Source organism: Doryrhamphus excisus, chromosome 7, assembly GCF_030265055.1.
Source record: "Doryrhamphus excisus isolate RoL2022-K1 chromosome 7, RoL_Dexc_1.0, whole genome shotgun sequence".
Taxonomy (NCBI): Eukaryota; Metazoa; Chordata; class Actinopteri; order Syngnathiformes; family Syngnathidae; genus Doryrhamphus; species Doryrhamphus excisus.
Genome location: NC_080472.1, coordinates 14,626,412 through 14,649,321, shown reverse-complemented (window position 1 = coordinate 14,649,321; position 22,910 = coordinate 14,626,412). Strand labels below are relative to the sequence as shown.

The following is a 22,910-nucleotide window of genomic DNA, read 5'->3' as shown; positions in this document are numbered from 1 at the left end:
CAGCACTCACTGATTATTGATTATTGATTATTGGCTGCTGCTTATCAGAGGAGGATTGCTACACAAAGACATTGAAACCTTCATCGCTGATGTCTTTGTTCTAGTTTTGCAAGTTAGAGCTAAAGTGCAATGTAAGCAAAGCTGTTGATGCAATAATCAGAGCGATAGATGCTTTTGTTCTAATGAGAGTTCAATCCCAGAGAACAGTGGCTATGCGGGACGTATGAACTATGCCGGAACGTGTTAATAATATCAATGGAATGACGCTGATGCCTTCAGGATCTTGATCTGATTATGCAATATGTATTGGTTTGCATGAAGCAGAATTAGTGCATGCACATAGATCATTACATTTTATGTCAATTATTCTTATTGTTATTATATTTACCCTATTGCTTTTATACTTTTATCAAAGTCATTTTTATGTTATTATTATTTTTATGTTATTATTTTTACACTTTTACTTAAGTCATTTTTATTTTTATTATATTTAAACTTATTTAGGTCAGTATTATCTTTATTATATTTACATTTAAGGCATTATTATTTTTATTATATTTGCACTTTTATTTATTACACCTTTATTTAATTCATGATATTTATGTATTTTTATTATTTTTTTACAGTTTTATGTAAGTCATTTTTATTTTATTTACACTTATTTAAGCCATTATTATTTTTATTACATTTAAACTTTTACTCAAGTCATTATTTTTTTCAAGATTTTTACATTATTTAAATTATATTTACACTTTTATTTAATTCGTTATTTTTCTTTATTTTTATAACTTTTTTAGGTCAGTCATTATTAGTTTTATTAGTTACATTTTTATTTAACACATTTTTTAACTTACTTTTTACACTTTTGTCCTTTTTACTCTATTTTAAAGAAAAAACTATATTTGTTCATTGAAATTAAGCAAATGTTTATTTTTAAATCACATATGTCATATATTTAACATTAACACAGATAATTGCATGTGCAAATTGCATTTTAGAGGAATCGAATAGGGCATTTGGTCAAGGAAATGAGGAAGAATGTGATAACTACATGCATACAAATAATGCATGCATTTTAATTGAATATCAAAAATGCATCAAATCAGTGCACACAAATAAACAACAAAACAAAGCAGCAAAAAGTCAGACTGAAGAAAAAAACAAATAAGAGGATAATAATGATTGAGTCTGGGCTCCTAATGCCACAGTTTTAGTTCAAACATGCCTTTAAAGCAACGTCTTTAAAGCAGTTTATTTTTTGGCTTGATTGATTGTCTCATCAGCTCCTGGTTATCAGCTGAGGAAATGGAGATGAGTGGCGTTCAACAAAGCAACAGCCAAATGTTGCTGAAAGACAAACTGTGTCACAATGTGGAAGGAACCTGTGTTCCTTGAACCAATCAATGAAAGGTTCAATTACATTTTACTCAGGCCGTCAATTCTTTACAAATTTGAATGAGATTAATCACAGTTTTTAATTTAATTAATCACCATGAGCAAGTATGTTTGAAATATGCCAGTTTTTACTGTATTTAATGAACACAGGCATTATAAAGCCGTTTTTGTGGTGTTCAGATTGTTCAAATGTGTTTATTAGATTTTTTTTCCACAGTACCACAAGTTTGAGAACCCTTGTATTAGGTCTTCCTGTAATTGAAAAACTGGTCATTAATGACCCCGCATGACTGTAACTTGTACTGGTTGTACTGTTGTGTTACACACACACACACACACATGCACAGTGTCACATTCCTCAAACAGTCTGCGGTCCCCGGTGTCGTAAGGAGGGGGCGCCACGGGGAGCCGACCCAGCGTGGTGGTACGTCGATTATATAACTTCATTACTTGGATTATTTCTTTTTTGTGTGTTGATGTTTTGGCACTTTGGATCTTGCTTTTGGCCTCGTCCTGCTGCGCCAAGCCGTGCCAAACATGCACTGCCGCTGACATAACAGCAAGGACAGCAGTGATTGGCCCGTGTTTTGCTCGAAAATAAACTTTGAGTGTGACACAAAACACTTATTGAAGTAGTTGGTATGTGCAACATTTCTTTCACATATAAAAACCCAATGTACTAGTACTATGTACTACAACAACATTTAAAGCTTTTGATGCCCTCTGCTAAAAGCAGTCTAGGATTAGTCCTGAACACTTATCTGCAGCAATTTACTGAAACTAAGTTTAGTTTTTTTGTAGGATATACTGGCGTTTCACATTGGGATGGAATATGTTACATCGTAAATATTGCCCAAAAAACCGATGTAGTAGTTTAGCTCGGAAAAAAAACAGCAGAAAGTGAAGCAGAGCACTTCTATCTGCGGCAATTTACAGAACATATTCTATGTTTTGTTGCACAATTCATAGAATATAGTTTCACTTAGGCATGGAATATGTTACATCTAAATATTAGGGGAGTCATTCCGAGCCATGCAAAATCTACTCTTATGTACCCGGTTGACTGATTATTGGGGATGTCGGCTTTTTTTTGCTGGAAAACCGATATTGTCCAACTCCGATACTACCGATATCAGCTGATGTGGTGGAATGAATATATATGTGTTGTATACCGCTTTTTAAAAATATCGGTTTTCATGGTCAGGTAAAAAAATCTGTTACCGATATCACATTTTGATACTGATATCGGGATGATAATTATCAGTACCGATAATTATCAGACATCCCTACTAATAATTGGACTCCAAGATAACTTTTTGTGCTTTTTCTGTGTACAAAAGGTGACACATATGTAAGAGTCAACTATGGATTATACATGTTGCCGTGTACCGGATATTAGTATCACTTTTTAACCATACTGCTCCATCGACTATGTTTTCGTTGGTCTTTGGTTTGAGTTCAATTACGAGACACAAGGGATTTGTCCTACGATTCTATAGCTTGTGTTGCAAATATACTGCACAGTACATGACAAGTACATGACAAAGTACAGGACATTTTTATTGTATTGGATATTTATGTTTCCTGCTGTTCTCTACTGATCACCATGACATCAATGCCGTGACATCTCCTCGCCAAACACACACACACTGCTTGCTGATCAGGATGAGCATTCATCACAACAAAAGAGCCTTGTGATTGATTCACACACACACACACACACACACACACCAAAATCCCATCAGAATCCCATCAGAAGCTATCACAGCAAAATAGGACTGTCAGCAACACCAAGTGGATGTTTACTGCTGTGGGTATTACTCTTATTTACTTTCATTATGAGGTATTACTTTTGCTGTAATGCTTATTGTTGTTGTAATATGTTATGGATCACCACACTAGAAAGTATCTTAACACGAACAAAAAAAAGGAAGTATAGAAAGTATATTTCTTTGACTTACACTGGTGGGGTGTATGAGTGGAAGCGGCAGCAGGGAGAGTGGGATGAAAACCACAACAATCAGGTTCCTCGCCCTCCACAGCTTCCTGAAGAGATCCATCCTGGCTGCAGCCTCCAGCCTCATGGATGACCCGGGGACCTCGTGGGTGCCGCTGGGCGCAACTCAACACAGGCGGTGAAAGTCCCCACACAGTTGAGGTGGAGGACGTGTCCGGTCAGCCACACACAGAGCAGGACCGGACCAGAAGAGCGGACGGTGAGTGGACTTGTCCCAGTGAGGTGAGTGTGTTTGGGAAGAACTTCCAAAGCCAATCGGGAAATGTATCCCTCTTAGGCCAGGCACTACTCCACACAAACCTCCGTCCTCTGTTTGGCTGCTGTCTGCCAAGTCAGGTGAGGCTGAAAGCCTTTTTATGGGCCTGCTGCTTAGATATGCTAATTAAACACGGCTTGCACCAACATCTGCTTGTGTCTCAGCCAATCACATTTCAGCTATGTTTATATAAGGCCGTGGGTGTGTGCATTGGGGTGGGTGATACTTTAAGGGCTTAACCCCTGACCTTCTACACAATATAACACGTTATACATTTTAACAAAATCAACAATGCAAAAAAAAAACTGATCGATCTGATACTATTCATGGTATTATTTGGATCGATCCGGATCGATTTATAACTGAAGAATGACAGAACACATTGAAATAAATCCTATTTAGATAATAGTACATGTGTTTTACAGCTTAAGTAAAACAAAATAGCATAAAGTAGTAAATATATTGCACATGTGTATAAGTGTGTTTGGTCACAGTTTCAAGGTAACGACACAACGCTGCCCACTAGAGGATTTAATGTGCAAGTGTGCACCAGTGGACGCTAGGGTTGGGCGTTACTGTAAAAATACGGTATCGAATCGATGCCAAGTAAATCATTATTTGTAAATGTTAAAGATCATCGAATTACTTTTCTGATTTTGCCTTCAATTTTGATTATTCCTTCATTGCATTTTATTAGCAAACACTGCTATTGGCTCCCATTCAAATCATATGGTTTGGACTATTCCCTCAGTGTGTTAACAATTTATAAATATAATATGATATCATTTTGAGAGGATGATATCATAATTAAATTTAGAGTATGGTATTCTCAGAATAGTATGACTTTAAAGAAAAAGCAGTAAATCTACGACTTTATTTACAATTTTGTCGTAAATAAGAGTTTTTTTCCTCCTACTCTTTTTTTCTAGTTAATTCATGACTTTACTTTTTATGAATTGGCTTTTTTCCCCTCATAAATGTACAAGTTTATCCTCGTAAATTAATGTTGGACTTTTTTCTCATGAACTTTCATACTTTTTTCTCTTAAATTTATGACTTTATTCTTGTAAACATAAGACTTTTTTTTCTCCTAAATTGACTACTTTTTATGGGTGTAAATTAATGACTTTAGTTTTTGTAAATTTTTTATTTTTTTCCCCAAGTAAATTTAGGAAGTTTTTCTTGTAAATTTAAGACTTGTTCCTCTTCAAATTGCTACATTTTGTTCTGTAAATTTATGACTTGACTTTTTGTAGATTTGCTACATTTTTCTCACAAATTTACAACTTTACTCTTGAAAATTTACAACTTCATTCAACTTTATTCTTCTAAATTTGAGACTTTTTAAATCATAAATGTACTCATTTTTTCTCTTAAATTACTCTTTTCTCTTAAAATACCTTTTACTCTCATAAATATAAGATGTTTTTCTCCTAGATTTACTACTTTTTTTCCTGTAACTTCATGACTGTACTTTTTGCTATACTTTTCTCATAAATTAACAACTTGATTCTCGTAAATCTATGACTTTATTCTTCTAAATTTGAGACTTTTTTTCCTCATAAATTTATGACACTACATTATATTTTTATTATATTATATATTTATGACACTATATTTGGGTTTTTTTTTTCATTTATGACATTTTGAGACGTTTTTCTCCTAAATTTACTACTTTTTTCTCTAACTGCTTTTAAAGTTTGACTTTACTTTTTGTAAATTTCTGACTTTTTTGTTGTAAATTCATAAAATTCACATCTCGTTTTCCTAAACGAGATGTTTTTTCCCCTAAATTTACTACTTTTTTTCATGAATTACGATTTTATTTTTACAAATTTATTCTTGTAAATGTGTGACTTTTTTTCCTTAGTAGCAAAGTATGTTTTCCAAAGGTGGATCGATCCAAATATGACCAAGCGTTAGGAAAACAGAACAAAAATAATCGGAGACTGAATATAGTCGTACGTGTACTCGAGTAAAATCATCAAAATGAGAAAAAGAGCAACAACGTACAACGTAATAGAGTATGTTTTGCAGAAAGTATAAATTGCATTGATTTAGCCATTTGTCTTGTTGAATGAGGATTAACACCCAACTCCTCATAACGGACTGACCGGAATCAAGGAAGGCATTAAGGGGATTATCCTCTGATGTGTAACAATATTTCAACAGAAAAGCTCAGTGAAATCAGACAACGTGACATGGAGTCACCATGCTGGTCATTAGGACTTCATCCAGTCTTACATTTGCAATATTTCCACAAGATGGCAGTCTGCTCAAATTCTAGTCATTGTGCTATTTTGTAGGCTCCTGTAGCTTATCCATAGCAACAACACATTATGCTCATTTGCATTATATGCTGTTATGTATGAACTATATCATTTATATAGCTATATTAGGTGTGGATCAGTTTGTAGCATTGAAATACCCAAAATGACATGGATGATTGCTGGATGTCACACCCCCATCTAAAGTGGACATGGTCTGCCCTTTCATTGAACCCTCTTGCAAATAATGACTTTCTTGCTGCTTCCTGACGCCAAGTGCGTCCATGTCCTGCCGTGCACGCCACAACACAAGATCAGCCGAGCTCCAGGAGCTCATGTCAACATTTGTGTCTGTCTGACTACTTATTTCTAATCTGCGGCACCAAAGCCACAGGGAACCCGTCGCCTGAGAGATGTTCCCAAACGTCTGAAAAAGGTCAAAGCACATAGCGTTGATTGAGATTATTGATCGCTAATGAGGGTGCAACACTTGCTTGCAACAGGCCACGCCGTGAATGTGGTCGCCTTTAGGAGGATTAGCCTTGATCCCACCTTCAAATCCACGTCGCTCTGACCGTGTGGAGTAAAGGTGCGATTGTTGCAACACGACTCATTCACATGCAGGCTCACATTGAAGACGCCTGGTGAGAGTAAGTCACGTCTTGAAATGTAACGTAGGATGCAGTAACACAGTCGTCGTTTGTAGTATGATGACCTTAGCTCAGCTGGATGATACGGGGTGAGTAGTTGAGTAGTTACTGAGGAACTAAAAACAAACATTTGGAGTAGTTACTGAGGAACTGATGAGTAGAGAAGTTGCTGAAGACCTAATGAAGACCTAATGATGAGGAACTAATGAGTTACTGAGGGATTCAAATCACTGATTTAGAGTACTTATTGGGGAACTAAACGTACAAATTTAGAGTAGTTACTGAGGACCTAATGCAAATGAGGAAGTAATGAGTAGCTATTGTGGAACTAAAGCACACATGTACATTTAGAGTAGTTTCAGAGGAACTAATAAATAATCTAAAATAATATAAAATAAATAATATAAATAATAATAATAATAATATTGTAACAACCAATTAATGGCATATGGAGATTTTATCATACACACATATCATACACATTGTGGGTGTTCCGATGACGTGTGAGCCAAGAGTGTCGAAAAAAAGACAGAGGCTCAGACAGATTCTAAACACACACACAGATACAAGAAAGTGAGTTGCGTCTGAATGCAAGTGTGTGTGTGTTGTATTATATAACAGTGTTTGATGTGCTCGAGGAAGGCACGCTCGGGATTAGGGTCATAATGATTTGCTCAATGTGTGTATGTCTGCACACACACATTTCATATTCCTGTGTCTAGGAGATATAGCCTTTACACACTTGTTACATGTATGTATTTTCTCTATGCTGCGGAGCAGCTGTAGAATGACATCGGGAGGAAAACGTAAATAATAGATGGAGCGTATGTGCCTGGTCAAATCAGTGTGTATGATGGTAGCTATCACACTTCAAAGCTAATCCTAGCATGTGGTTGAAAAAAACTGTCAAACCAGACCATTCATTCATTCATTCATTTTCTACCGCTTTTTCCTCACGAGGGTCGCGGGGGTGCTGGAGCCTATCCCAGCTGTCTTCGGGCGTGAGGCGGGGTACACCCTGGACTGGTCGCCAGCCAATCACAGGGCACATATAGACAAACAACCATTCACACTCACATTCATACCTATGGACAATTTGGAGTCGCCAATTAACCTAGCATGTTTTTGGAATGTGGGAGGAAACCGGAGTACCCGGAGAAAACCCACGCATGCACGGGGAGAACATGCAAACTCCACACAGAGATGCCCGAGGGTGGAATTGAACCCTGGTCTCCTAGCTGTGAGGTCTGCGTGCTAACCACTAGACCGCCGTGCCGCCCAAACCAGACCAATTTTAATATTTCAAATGGTTATGTATTTTTTTTCATGTAAATTGATTTTAAGTATGATTAGCTCAGTTATTGTCTGATAACTTTAGCGTTTAAGCGTTTTATTTAGCTTTTAGACATCCCCCTGCATACTAAATAATGTAGCTTGTCCCCATTTACTGGCCAAATGTTGGATCTGTTGTGGTTTTTCTTGGTCTAAAAGAGTCACGTCTGTTTTTATTTTCCAATCTCCGCTCGCTGATTGTTTTCCTCACTGTTCCTCTCTGGCTTTTGAATCACTTTCCAACGCTTTCTTTTATCCCTCTTTTTGCCTCTCCTATTTTTGGTCCCACGTACATCAATTATTCATGCGTTCGCGTGGACATGGAAGAGCCGTCAACGAGTCACGTTCGTAATACACCTGAGTGTCTACCTGCGGCCCACAAGGGGATGCACATGCCTGCCCACACACACACACACACACACACATATATATACAGCTATGGGATAAAAAAACAATCTGGACAATGGACAGCAGGTGCAGTCACATGTTTCATCACATGTTTATCCATCGCTTTATATTTCATATCGGTGAAAAGAGAAGCTGTAAAGACATTGTCAAAAACAAAAATTCAAATTCAAAAATGATTATTAGAACTAGGCTGCACGGTAGACCGAGTGGTTAGCACGCAGGCCTCACAGCTCGGAGACCCCAGTTCAATTCCACCTTCTGGTTTTCTCCGGGTACTCCGGTTTCCTCCCACATTCCAAAAACATGCTAGGTTAATTGGCCACTCCAAATTGTCCATAGGTATGAATGTGAGTGTGAATGGTTGTTTGTCTATATGTGTCCTGTGATTGGCTGGCGACTAGTCCAGGGTGTACCCCGCCTTTCGCCCAAAGACAGCTGGGATAGGCTCCAGCACCCACCACAACCCTCGTGAAATTCAAATGAGGAAAATGAATGAATGAATACTATTAGAACTTTAATAATGATGTAGCGTGCATGAGAAATTGGAAAGGAAATCCTATCTCTTTGACCACAGTGTCAATTATTAAGAATAGCTTCGAAACCAGTGTTGTAATAGCGGTAAGCGGCATGAAGAATGGGGTAAGTATAACACACGTCACACCAACAGCTGAGTAGCATAGCTCACATTTTAAAGCACATGCAGAGGTAGATGAAGCAGTTGGATGCCGACTGTTCATATTTCAAATGCAGCAGATTTAGTAGGAGCATTTGGTTCTAATGACTTATAGAGTGTCAATAAAGGCTAGCGATCAGTAATCTATTCATAAGTAACATTTTTAATACTGTCATGAAATAATGGGGATAGGAATGAGCATAACTACTACAGTATGTCTACTACAGTACATCACCATCATCCCGCATTAGGTTGGTGCTCCAGTTGCACCTCAGAGTGACACATCTGTCCTTTCACGGTCCACTGAAAACAACAAGAGGGGTGCACGTGAGAGGGTCATAGTGAGGGGGGGCGGCACGCTGCAACTGCATGAGGGAGAGCTCAACACAGCTCAGCAAGCGAGTCGCCGCTGTTACGCAAGAGCTTAGTCGTCCGGCCCAGCTGGAGATCAGAGAGCAAGAGCGAAAGAGTGAAAGAGAGTTGTAGAGAGGGAGAGGAGCAAACAGAGTGAGCAGCAAAGCACAGGAGGAACACAAACACTCACTCGCTCTCTTTCTCGGCTTTAGCCTCTTGCAGGATGCCAGCATCGTGGATTGTTCTCTTGCCCGTGAAGCAAGGAGGTCAGAACATGTGACCCTGATGCTGTGAACGTTCATTCTCCAAAGAGGCATCTTTAACATCATTCAACCCCATGTTTCCAAAAGTGGGACACCTCTGGGTGCTGCTACTATGCACGCTGGTTCCGACCCCAGGCTCAGAGCCCATCTCGGAGGACTTGCACAACTTTACTGCTCTGATGCTGCCAGGGAATTGGACCGCCACCACCATCCAGCTGCAGCCTGACCTGCAGACAGACAGCGAGACGACAACAGAGGTACAGACGGAGACGCCGACACCAACCAGCAACTACTCAGGTTAGTCTGTTGCCGGGTAAACTTGATCAAAGTGTGTCAATACCGAGAAATGTAACAGTATGTTTTACCTGAATAACGCTTCTGCATTCCAATTTCACCCTAATATATATTATTAATATTTAGCCCAGGAAGATGAATGCAAACACTAAGTAACTTGTGAAAAGTATCATCATAAAGCTCCTACATATGAACAAATTGCACATGCACTTAACTTTGCTTTGAACCGATTATACTCATGTTGGGGAACACGAGGACATGCAGTGGAGGGCTGTTCAACTGGCAGCCTGTGAGTTCACTTTAATACTCAGCTTATTTATGACAATATAGACCTTAAATGGGTGAGATTACAATAAAAACGTTGTGGGGGGGTTATGTTACAAAACCTTTGAGAGTGGCAAAATAACAAACACAATGGAGTCACTCATAAAAAGCCCTAAAATCTTCTAAACCCTATTATATACCTCTCACAATTACTAAACACATTTAAAATTCAGTTTTACACACCAAATCATGGGTACAGGCATACAGTATTGTATTTACACAGCTTTTCAAAGCATCTTCCTGCTGGAAAATGTTGAATTGTACATAGTACAATTGTACATACATTGTACATAGAGAAGCATGGTAGTATGAGTTTGATGTGGAAGAACTTCAGAAGCCAGAAACCTCACAATCTTACTAACCCATCTCCACACACCCACACCCTCCTAAGCACAAAAGTGGCTCCGTCCCAATACTTGTGTTCACAGTGCCTAGCTAGAGGAAGCAGCTCTTTAGTCTGGTCCTCACCTCCCCCATGAGGCAAAGATTAAGTCCTGGCTATTTGAATTAGAAGTTGAGCTTTTGGATCAGGGTTGAAATTGAGGTTATTCATTTTGCATGGTTCCAGTTAAGATAGATAATAGGCTTTAGGCTGGAAGACCATTGTCTGCATTGGAACTGTGTTTCCACAGGAAAAACACATTACACATCCTTCTACTGGTGTGTGTGCGTGTGAGTGTGTGTGTGTGCGTGTATTTGAAGAGGCAAATGATGCGTTTAAAGACAATTGGCCATCCTCTGCCTCAAGAGAAAGCTGCAGCGCATGACTGCACCTCCACCTCTTTCCCTCTCTTTTTACTCTAGAATAGGGGTGTCCAAAGTGCAGTGTATTCTGAACCATGATAACAGGTCTGGTGCTGTTTGGATTATGCACCGCCTTGGTGTATATCACGGAATTCATAAGAGGGAAACAGCGGTTAAACGCGCACCAACAGCTGCCCGTCATGATCGATATGATGGGTAAAGTCGTTAGCACTTGGACTGTGACTATGAAACAAGGAAAACAATATAACAGTCATCATCTCATCTCAGCAACTTAACCCTCAAAAAGGTGTACCAAAAAAATATACAAAAACATACCAAAAAAAACATACTAAAAACAAAACAATGATCTTAAAAATTGCATTGCGTCTGAGCAAAGTACTCATCGGTGCCTGTCAGGGTGCTGCAATGATGTCAGCCTCTCTCTGGTCTCTAAGCTCTTCTGGCTCCCTCTGGTGGACAGAGGTAGCTTTGCAGCACCATCCATCTCATTTTTATGCCGCTTGTCCTTCAATGAGGACTTTGCTCAGATGCAATGCAATATGGGAAAACCTGAAAAGAGTCATATTAGCACATGTTTCTATATTTCCTTGGTACACCTTTTGAGTGTTACATAATGAGTAAACAATTAGTAGTAGTTATTTGGATGTGGATATGTGCATGTGTTTCATTAAGTTGTTCTATGTATGTACACAAATATTGTACACTCAAATATTGTTGACAAATCTGTCTAAATCGGTATTAGTGAGCCAAGATAAGCCATCCACCTCACAGGTGTGGCATATCAAAATGCTGATCGTATAGCATGATTATTGCACAGGCTGGCCATAATAAAAGGCCACTCCAAAATATGCAGTTTTGTATACCATAACCTTACTGCCACGGTGGCACACTCCATCCAATGGTATAGAACCCACTCCAGTGAAAATTGTCCCTCCACTCTCCTCTCTTTTCACATCGTCTATTCTCATGTGAGTCGCAGGCTCTGTCTCGATGAGCCAGCGCTCACGTGGAAGCAAAAAAGCCGTCAGCAAATGACAAAATACAAAGCTCACGTGCCTCACACACACACACACACACACACACACACACACACACACACACACACACACACACACACACACACACACACACACACACAGCTAATGGACGCACACCAATCTTCTTAAAGGTTTAGGGAATAAACACAGTTGCTTGTTTCATAACGGCAGCTCTGTGTCTGAGTGAGCAGGAGTAAGTAAGCGTTTTGATACTTTAATCACACACATGCAGAGGTGATCATCTGGCTTGCACCACACGCATGAAAGCCTTGTTCACTGTCCAAAATGTTCCTTATATGCAATAAAACTGCATAAATGACTTATCCCCCCCCCAGCATGAACCAATAAAAGCACCTCTGCATATTTTCTCCCCCCCCCCCCCCACCCCATCATATTTTAAGCCTATTTGACTCGTTTCCTCTAGTGCAGCTCACAGCAGCAAAACAGTCTGAGTTGTGATTTAGATGATGAATAGTTGTATGGAAACGCAGCGCTTATAAAAAATAGCTAAGTTCAAATACGGCAATGAGGATATTGTTATTATATTAATAAAGAAAATATAGTCAACTGTCATGTTTTTGGGTTGTGCACATTTTTAATCCTTTAAAGCAAATATTCTAGTGTTCCATTTACAAGAATAAACTAAAAGATGAAACTTTCCTCTTTTATTCATAATGTGGCAGCAAAACACAGCAGTTGAGCACAAACAGATTAGCATTCTAGCTTCCTTCTTCCTTACTTCGCCCCCTCCACATGCACCGGAAAGGTCACATAAGTCCCCCACCCCCTTTTTTTCATAGTTGTCTCAGGCAATGCCTGTAACATAATTACAGTTTTTTCGTAAATTTTCTTCCCTCAATAAGTGACACAAATTTAGTGAGAATGCAATTGGGAATGTACGCAAACCGACGCAAAATTTGGCTGTGACTTTTGGACGTTAACTGAAATATTAGCTAACCGGGGCGTACGCTAACCGAGGTTCCACTGCATATAGTTTAGGCTAGGTCTGCATCATTCTGGTCGAGTTCCTTTCTCACAATAGGCGACAGATGGCGTGTTGAAGGTGTGGAAGAGCTGGGCTTATTACAGTCTTAACGCGGCAACACGTCAATTCACCTCCACGCCATGTTTGAGAGTTAATGTTGAAAATGTAAATCCTTAAAATCATGATCCCTTCACTTACTTCCTGAGCTTGGCATCAGGAGTTTTTTGGTTGGGGGTTTGGGTATAAAAAGTGTACAAACAGTGGGCGCTGCATCCAGTCCAGCAGAATAGAAAATACCGATGCACAGATTTAGGTACAGCATCCACCTCATGATGACGCTAAGCGGCTTATCCGCCACAGATCAAATTGTCAGGCTGCAACATCCAGTAGATGTGAATTGTTTCAATGGCCGTGATGTGTTTATCCTGGAAGCCAATTACCTTTGTCTATTCCCGGCTATTTCTAGCACTTAATGGCACGGTCACACACAGGAATACCCATGCACACGGCATTAGCAGGTGTAGTTTAAAGCCAATTACTTTTGTCCCTTTGAGTTCAGGAGCCACCTGCAGGTACTCTAGCACCATGTGTTGACACCACCTGGGAGCTAGCTTGAGCTAGCTTGAGCTCCGTCTTATGTTGGTAGGACCTCGTCGGCACTCAGTCTGTTTGACCCCCATTTGAAATCTCTCAAACGGCTCAGTACACTATACAAAACAACCACTCTAACTTTTGAGTGCTTAGCCAAAGCACCGTACCAAATTAGGTGCACACCTTTAGGAGAAGGACGAGCATATGCCTGTAGAATTTGAGGAACATTGATTGAAAAGTATGGCCACCATAAAGCAAAAGCACAAACACAAACAAACGGAGCAACTCATCGAATCAACTAGTCGAATGATAATAAAAGTTTCACGACATCGGTATTACATGCATGTCTTTCAAAGTCAACTACATAGGTTTGGGGAAAATATCAGGGTGAAAACCAGCTAACACACAAAGTTGTTTTCCTATTGTGACAGCTCAAATATCGAAACAACTATCCTGACAAACAACAAAAAAAAAAGAGTTGTACCATTGTGCAGGCTACACTCCTCCACGCGCTCTCACTTCCTCCTTCTCCTCATCTGTGATATGTCCGTCAACATGATCCCTGCTGAGCTCTTATCAATGCACTTCTGCCACCTTGTGGCCGTTCTTATGACTTAAAATTGCTCAGGGGTTTCATTGCTTCGTAAAAAAAAAAAAAGTAAAAGTAAATATGTTGTTAGCATGGGGCTTTTGGTACAATAAAAACAAATACATATTTGGTATGGAGTGCCGATAGAACCCGTTGCTAAAAAAGTAGCATCCAAGTTGTTGTTTTGCTTTGGAGAGCCAACTTCACTTCCTCAAAGCTACGATGGCTCCAAAGGGTTACACACACACACTCACACACACACACACACACACACTCACACACACACACACACACACACACTCACTCACACACACATTCACCCGTGATCCCTGCAGGCTTGCCAAGCTACTCTCAAAAGAGTTCCCAGCATCTCCTATCTGTCAATCCAATATGGATGTTGGCACCGACTCGACTTCATTATTACCTTCCCTTGGCTTCAATGTAGCCGCACTTTGTAATATTTAATAAGAAGTCACACAATCATGAATCTTCAGTCTATTATTCTCTCGCCAGCCATTATTGTGAATAATTTCAAATGTGTACAGCCAGTGGGGTTTACCTTTCTCAGATGCCGCATCTCTTCATCCAGCATCTCTGCCGAGGACCTGAAAAAAGGCGGATTGGTATTTAACCAAGGATGTAAACCAGATTAAATTGCCATTATGTATTTTAACTTTCGTGGGGAAGGCCCTTTTCTTTGAGTTAACTTACTTTTTAGCTGACTTTTGTGTGAACAAAAAGGAGCGGAAAGTGGAATAAAAAAATCTCTTGTCTCTTTATCATGTAACTTTGATGAAATGCTGAAATGCTTTTGTGTTCTTCTGCGCCGGTAATGACATTTTCTCTTGGAACGGCATCCTATGAAACCCTGTCAGGTGTGTTCCTCACGCAATAAATTCTCAGCCTCCCTTCCAAAGACCACGCAGTCGCGTGTTGAGCAGTACTTTACGCTCTGTTTCCTGCCAAACACCTGGAACCCCACTATGATCCCAAAAATGCCCTCAACGTCATGAATCCGGCATTTGCAGAGAATCGAACCATCACATGGGCGCACATGCACACCCTCAATGTGTTTGCACTAAGCAGCGAGCCACAGGGGGTGATTAGGTAACCAGCAGCGATACAGTGCATCAGTGATGTGCCACGGAAATAGATACACTCACGATGGAGACGAGAAGTTCACACGAGGTCATAATACATCCAGCTGGGGCCCCAAAAAACCCGACAGTAACACAAAAGTGATGTGAAGTTAGTCTCTTGTTAGCTAGGAATGCCACCTTCCATCTACGTCAACTTGACTGGTGTATTTTTAACTATTAACAAGGGAAAACTGTTCCGACATGGAGGCAAAACTGTTGAGTTCAGTCGGTGCTTCGACAACACAGAGTCAGTTTGTGGTTGTTTGTGTGGGGAGTCACGGGTTTGAATAGAATACAAAGATTTCACAGCTAGTACATGTTTTTCAATCTTTTCCGCATTAATTCCCTTTTTTGAAAAAGTCATCCTGCATGGGCTCCCCTGCTCCCCTGGTGGTGGGAAGATAGCAAATACCACAGCTGCATGGCAACAGCAAGAAGAAAAATACAGAGTCTTAAAACACAGTGTCACGTAATATATTTAATAATTGATGCAGCTTTACAGCAGTAATGGCAAGTGTGTGTGTGTGTGTGTTACAAGAAGCTCAGGGGATGCTCTGTACACGTATGTACACATAGTAGTCATAAAATAGCTAAAAAGATGAATTGGCTTGATTTCATGATGCCAGAAAAACACAAAGTAGACTTGACTTCACTTAAGGCTGAATTCAATTTGACATGCTAACAAATCGCCAACCATCGGAGAAAAAAAAAATGCAGTAATGAAGTAACGATTGAACAATTTATTTACGGTTACTGCTGCTTCATTTACTTCTTTCAGAACCTGCATGCAACTGTATGTAGTAGCTTCACATACAGCAATAGATTTTTACAGTATCGTGTCGTGAGGTGCGACTCCATGCAAAATGTTGCACCAACTGGCCACTGGAGAAAGTGAAGCTCGGTTTTTAGCATTTAGCATAACATTAAACAATGATTGGCTCATAGATGGAACTTTACATGAATAAAGTGAAAATATTAAGAGAAATAGCTGTTATCGAATGAGAGGAAAAATAGCATCATTTAAGTAGCATAAAGCTGTAATATTAAAGAAAAAAGATTTTTTTAAGTCATAATATTTTTAAAAAAATCTAACAAAAGGGTTTGGGCACAAAATGCAGTTGTGTATTTTGTATTTATGGGAATAAAGTCAATAATTAAGAGAAGATAGTTGTAATTTTACTCGAATAAATACAAAAAAAAACATTATTTTAGTAGCATTTTCAAGTTGTAATATTATGAGAACCAAACCAAATAAAATAAGGTTATAATTTGTGGAAAAAGTTAGAATATTATGGCAATAAAGTCACAATATTACCGGAAGAAAATGTATGAAAACGATTTAAGAAGGTTTAAATATTTGGGGGAAAAGTACACACATATAGTATGATTTTTCACCTATTTTTCACCCTTGCAACCTTTTTTTGTTAAAACTGAATATGACAGTTAGAGTCATCAGCACTATCAGCACTTGGCACATTTAGCCAAGCAGAAGCCAGAAGAAAGTCATTTCCTGGAAAAGACCATCACATCCAAGGCAGAATAGTTTGTCCAATAAACACTGAGTCAGCTAGCCCTTGTTGCTATGTACTGTACCACTCGTGCTGCACGTGTCTGATGTGTGTGTGTGTGTGTGTGTGTGTGTATGGGTGAGACGGGGAGAGGATGCTGTCATCCTCACCCAGGATGACGGGATCCTCTCTCAGCATCTCTGCCGCTGCAGAAATCCTCCCATCTGTCGTTACTAATCAGCGGAGAGCAGCTTGCATGTTCCGAGGGTCTTACACTGGATGTCATCTCGTGCACACACACATCTACAGATTACACTAATACTGACACAGCAGAGCAAAGCGCTGCACCACACATGCCCGCTGGCTGTTACTCATTAGTGGCGGAATGAGCCAACCCAACACCATGTTTCCGTCAACACTAATTGGTTTGTGAGGCACAAAATGGGAAGAAAGCAGTCATCCGAGATTCTTCTGTACTGTAATCATGATTTCTGGAGATCTAAAAATATATTTACAAGGTGTTAGCTGCATGGCAGTTGGTGTTATTAACCCTACAAACCCATTTGGCCCCATTTAGCCCATCAAAGACCGGAAGAGATGCAATGACCGCAAAGACAAAGAGAAAAGAAGGCAATAATGCATCATATGAATGAGTGCAGTTAAAGAATGGGGTTAATAATACAACACATTGAAAGAATATACAGTTCCCATTTATCACAGCAACTATTCCAGCTTTTTAAGCAGCAAAACAACCCCAGACCATCACACTGCTACCACCATATTTCGCTGTTGGTATGATGGTCTTTTTTTTAAATGCCAGATGTAATGGGACACACACCTTCCAAAAAGTTCAACTTTTGTCTAGTCAGACCAGTACTTTCCCAAAGGTCTTGGAGATCATCAAGATGTCGAGACAAGCCTTAATGTTCTTTTCGTTCAGCAGAGGTTTGTGTCCTGGAACGCTGTCATGCAAGCCGTTTTAGCCCAGTGTCTCTCTTCTGGTGGAGTCATGAACACCGACCTTAACTGAGACAAGTGCCTGCTTGTTGTGGGGTCTTTTGTGACCTCTTGAGTGAGTCGTTGCTGCGCTCTTGTTGTTGCCATTTGTGGATATTGGCTCTCACTGTGGTTTGATGGCATCTCAAAGCTTTAGAAATGGTAGGTGTTTTTTAGCAACGTCAACCAGTCAACAAGTGCTCATATCGGAATCACTGCGGGTTTGCATGATTGGGAGCTTCAATAACAGTCTAACAATAGCGCTAAGTGTATCACAAGACCTCTGAGCTGCATTTGTGTACTGTAGCATAAAAAAAGCTATTAATAGAGCTCCATCCCTTCCTTCGTGCAGTATCTCTACGTTCCTATGTAACCGTCAATGCCCGAGTAGAGAACACACACAAGAAAAAGCTGAAGATGAGAATAAACCTAACAGAATTGCTATTATAATAATTTCTGTGAAAATAATAGCACAGGGGATTTTCTGATTTCGTGATTTCTTTCAAAGCGGGTGCCTTCCTGAACAGAAAGCATTATCCAGACTTTTTTCCAGAGAGGGCCACAAAGTGACAAGTGAATGGGTGAAAGGGCCACTTTGATATTTTGGAAAGAAACACATGTAGATATGATCAGTAGTCATTGGAAAAATCTGCATTTCAGCTTGAAAAGTGGACATTTTTTTCTCTATAAAATGACAAGTTTGTTCGTGTAAAATTCCAATTACATTCTATTAAAATTTGGACTAGCTATTTTTTCCAAAAAAAACGTTTTTATGTCAACAATTTCACCCTTCCTCTTGTTCATTTATCCCCATAATGTTTAGACTTTAATTCCATATTATAACTAGGGATGCCGATATTGTCCAACTCTTAATTTCCGATACCGATATGTGTAATATGACATAGTATCGCCTGTGACGGAATGAAAACACGTGTGTTGTATACAGTATTTTTCTTTGTATCAGTTTTCATGTTCAAGAAAAAATCTGATACCGATATCAACCGATATTACATTTTTATGGTGATACCTTAATGACTGTTGAATGCAGTGTCCAAATAAAAGTCTAGTAGCAAGCACGAGCAGGTACTCACAGTAGTGTAGCATATCGGCTACACAAACGACAGAGCAGGAGGAACAGGTAAGGAGAACGTCAACGTGACAACACAGGTGGAGTAAACAGAGGCACTGATCCAGCTCCACCTTATGAACCTAATTCATTGTAATTACACACAGCTGCACATAAAACCGGGGTAAAGCAGCTGTATCTTAATGCCAGCAGGAAGTGCAGCATTCCAAAATAAGAGTACATAAGTTGAATTGAGAATACATTACAGAAAGTGATTTTATCTGTATCAGTATTTTAGTGTCAATCATTCATTTTCTACCGCTTATCCTCGAGGGTGGTGGGGGTGCTGGAGCTTATCCCAGCAATCTTCGGGCGAGAGGCGGGGTACACCCTGGACTGGTCGCCAGCCAATCACAGGGCACATAGTATAGACAAACAACCATTCACACTCACATTCATACCTATGGACAATTTGGAGTCTCCAATTAACCTAGCATGTTTTTGGAATGTGGGAGGAAGCCGGAGTTCCCGGAGAAAACCCACGCATGCACGGGTAGAACATGCAAACTCCACACGGGGGGGGAATTGAACTCGGGTCTGTGTGGCCTGCGCGCTAACCACTCGGCCTATTTTAGTGTCATACATTCAAAATCTTGACCCTCTCTCTTCAGGCCTGTCTTGTATCTCCATCCTGCCACCACGTCGAGGTTCCTTCTACGTCGAAAGCGGCACGGGGGTGTCAATCGGCAGCGCTTTGGCCTTCTGGTGCCGTGAGGGCTACCAGCTGGTGGGCAGCGATAAAATCTACTGTAACGTCCGCAATGGTAAAGCACAGTGGAGCAACTACCTGCCTGTTTGTGAGGGTGAGCTGCTGTCTGCCAAGTCAAGTTGCCACGGTAACGCACTTTTGCATGAGCATTTCTTCTTGTCCCTAGCCATCCCCAGGCCGGAGGACCGTGGATTGAGAGTAGCAGTGCTGGCGTCAGTGGTGAGCGGTATCGTCATCCTCGCCATGTCACTTTCCTTCCTCATTTGCTGCCTGCAGGAACGATCCAGCAAGAAAAAAGCCAAAAAAGAAATTCGGACCAGGTAGGTGAAACTTTAAAGAATGGGGCAGGCAACCGCGATGCCCTGCTTAGCCCTTTTTCTTTGCAGGCGCAGGGAAAAGCGTTCCACCCGTCGCAATGAGCGATGGCTGGAAAGAGAGGAAGGAGAGTGGGAGGCGTTCCCTCCTCCTAAAATATTCCATTTGTCCCAGAGGATGAACCCCCGCCTGGCACCGGACAGCCCCCTATACTTGACTGGAGGCCTCAGTGGATATGAGAACAGAGGATATCAGAGGTGAATAATAATATATCATAATACTGTAATGCAATATTTCCTGTCTTTCACTCTATAAAGTTGCAGAATTGGCATTTGTGACGTCTCACACGCAATAGTACATCTGTCAAACATAAGTTATTAGTATCGATATTTTGGCTTGTTTATTTCTGCAATGAGTCACGTTCCACAATTTTTGTTCTGTGAGCCAGACGTTGGCCGAGTCTTTGCCAAGCGACGGAGGAGTGTGTCCAAGATTCTGTCGCTGCAAGGGCTGGGCTGCATTGTGGAGGGGTTGTGCACAGTTTTCAGATTGCCAGAAAATGGGCATTGCACGGCGGTATTCAGTATGTCCAATCATGGGTGCGCGCGGCCGATACAAGCAAGAAACACTTCCTGATTTTCACTTTTCATGATCACCTGGCTGCACGGCGGATTGAGTGGTTAGCATGCAGGCCTTACAGCTAGGAGACCCGAGTTCAATTCCACCTTTGGCCATCTTTGTGTGGAGTTTGCATGTTCTCCCCGTGCATGCGTGGTTTTCTCCGGGTACTCCGGTTTCCTCCCACATTCCAAAAACATGCTAGGTTAATTGGCGACTCCAAATTGTCCATAGGTATGAATGTGAGTGTGAATGGTTGTTTGTCTATATGTGCCCTGTGATTGGCTGGCAACCAGTCCAGGGTGTACGCCGCCTCTCGGCCAAAGACAGCTGGGATAGGCTCCAGCACCCTCGCGACCCTCGTGAGGATAAGCGGTAGAAAATGAATGAATGAATATTATTGGAACTTTAATAATGATGTAGCGTGCATGAGAAAGTGGTGGTGACCAAGAGGTGATTAAAGGTACAGACAAGTCCAAACATCTGCAGGGGTTGATCTGAAAAATCTTAAGTAACTCAAGCACTTAACGTGAGCTTCCAGTAATGTAAGTAAATAAGGAGATTTTCCTCATTATGTTAACTGTGGGGGCGGCACGGTGGTCTAGGGGTTAGCGCGCAGACCTCACAGCTAGGAGACCAGGGTTCAATCCCACCCTCGGGCATCTCTGTGTGGAGTTTGCATGTTCTCCCCGTGCATGCGTGGGTTTTCTCCGGGTACTCCGGTTTCCTCCCACATTCCAAAAACATGCTAGGTTAATTGGCCACTCCAAATTGTCCATAGGTATGAATGTGAGTGTGAATGGTTGTTTGTCTATATGTGCCCTGTGATTGGCTGGCGACCAGTCTAGGGTGTACCACGCCTTACGCCCGAAGACAGCTGGGATAGGCTCCAGCACCCCCCGCGACCCTCGCGACCTTATAATGTAAATAAATAAGGAGATTTTCCTCATTATGTTAACTGTGGCTGCAATTGTCCATTGTCACACACACAAATAGACACCCCTTATTTCCTTGCTGCCCCATACAGGAGCCAAGAGAGTCTACTTAAGGCGCCCACACCTGGCATCTACCGCTCCGAGTCCCAGCTCTACCCACACGTGGTCCTGCAGAGGGTCCTGCCCCCGACGGCGCCCTCCGCCCCTTCGGCTCCCTCTGCCCCGCTCTACCTCCACCTTCCCACCTCCTCTTCCACCGCCTCCACGCCTGCGCACACGACAACCCACTCTCAGGCTCACATGACGGGGCAGTACCCCACGCCCACATACCCTCCTCACCCCAACACTACTGCGCCACCGTTCCACCACCAGCCCGTCCCGGCGCCAATCTACCCTAACCCCAACCCGACGCCACAGCAGCCATGGCAGTGAGTTTTACTATGAATGCAAAGATGGACGTCTCCAGCAGGAAGTCAACAGGTGTTTCCTGAGCCTGTGTCGCCGTCGGCAGCCAAAACTACAGTCAGTAGGACGGTTGTGGAGGTTCTGTTCTAATCACCTTGGGTTTGTCCGTTTGTTGAGTTGTTGGTGTGGAATTTCTCGTGTACAGTTTTTTATATAAAAACCCAAGTTAGGTGTTCTTCTAAGACAGACGGGGATCGCTCCTTCCCACACAAACTAACAGGGTACTTTGGTTATTATGTGTATTATTTTGGGGGGTGCTAAATCAAAAATGTGCTGTTTTAGTGGCTTTAAGGATGCTTTCTCTCTCTGCAGGGGTGTCCAAACTTTTTCCAGCAAGGCTCGCATGCATAAAAATTGAAAGACGCAGGGACCACTTTGATACATTTTCTACATTAAAGATGCTAAAACCAATCCAATGTAATGTAGGTCAATATATGCTAAACTTTATGACCAGCCACATCTTTGTGTTATACTATGTATCTGGTAACTAATAATATTTATTTTTACAGTGCAGGCGCACTTTGGACACCCCTGACTGACTAAATGTCTTTATTTACTTATTTATATAACAAATATGTTTGTCAAATCGACTGTGAGTACAAACTGCACTGAATCTGTAGCTTTTGTTCACATGTGCTAAGAACAGTGGACGTTGCATTTAATGTTTTATGACTGTATATTGAAATGTCTGCCCAAACCCTATCAACTGTTGCTGAAGTCACTTTAACTGTGCGGCTTTGTATTTTTAACAGTAGCACTAAAGTAGCCACAGTATTCAGATTTGCACTTTACAAAGTTTGTCTTTTGGAAATATTTTTGTTTTATCATGACAGCTGTATTACCAATAAATGATTTTTTCTCAAGTTGAATAGCGTACTGTGTGTTTTCACCATTTGAGT

The 22,910-nt window shown here is 40.9% G+C and overlaps 2 protein-coding genes across 5 annotated transcripts in view; one reads left to right on the top strand and one right to left on the bottom strand.

Moving 5' to 3' along the window:
- slc13a4 (solute carrier family 13 member 4) overlaps window positions 1-3,731 on the bottom strand; it is a 14,142-nt gene extending 10,411 nt beyond the window's left edge. The window contains exon 1 of the mRNA XM_058078717.1: window positions 3,357-3,731. Coding sequence (XP_057934700.1) covers window positions 3,357-3,479 — 123 coding nt within the window. The 5' untranslated portion in view covers window positions 3,480-3,731. The remainder of the gene's footprint in view (window positions 1-3,356) is intronic.
- On the top strand, window positions 3,138-22,910 carry zgc:162331 (uncharacterized protein LOC793007 homolog). Of its 4 annotated transcripts, none has more exons than XM_058078710.1 (7): window positions 3,138-3,205; window positions 3,438-3,611; window positions 9,703-9,912; window positions 19,581-19,772; window positions 19,845-19,998; window positions 20,065-20,250; window positions 21,639-22,910. In XM_058078710.1, the coding sequence occupies exons 2-7, from the start codon at window positions 3,482-3,484 to the stop codon at window positions 21,976-21,978; spliced, it is 1,212 nt and encodes a 403-aa protein (XP_057934693.1). In that variant the 5' UTR covers window positions 3,138-3,205; window positions 3,438-3,481; the 3' UTR covers window positions 21,979-22,910. The 4 variants fall into 4 exon arrangements, with proteins under 4 accessions (XP_057934693.1, XP_057934697.1, XP_057934696.1 ...); XM_058078713.1 differs by lacking the exon at window positions 3,138-3,205 and adding an exon at window positions 9,565-9,618 and having other exon boundaries at window positions 3,598-3,634; window positions 21,639-22,906; XM_058078714.1 differs by lacking the exon at window positions 3,138-3,205 and having other exon boundaries at window positions 3,519-3,634; window positions 21,639-22,906.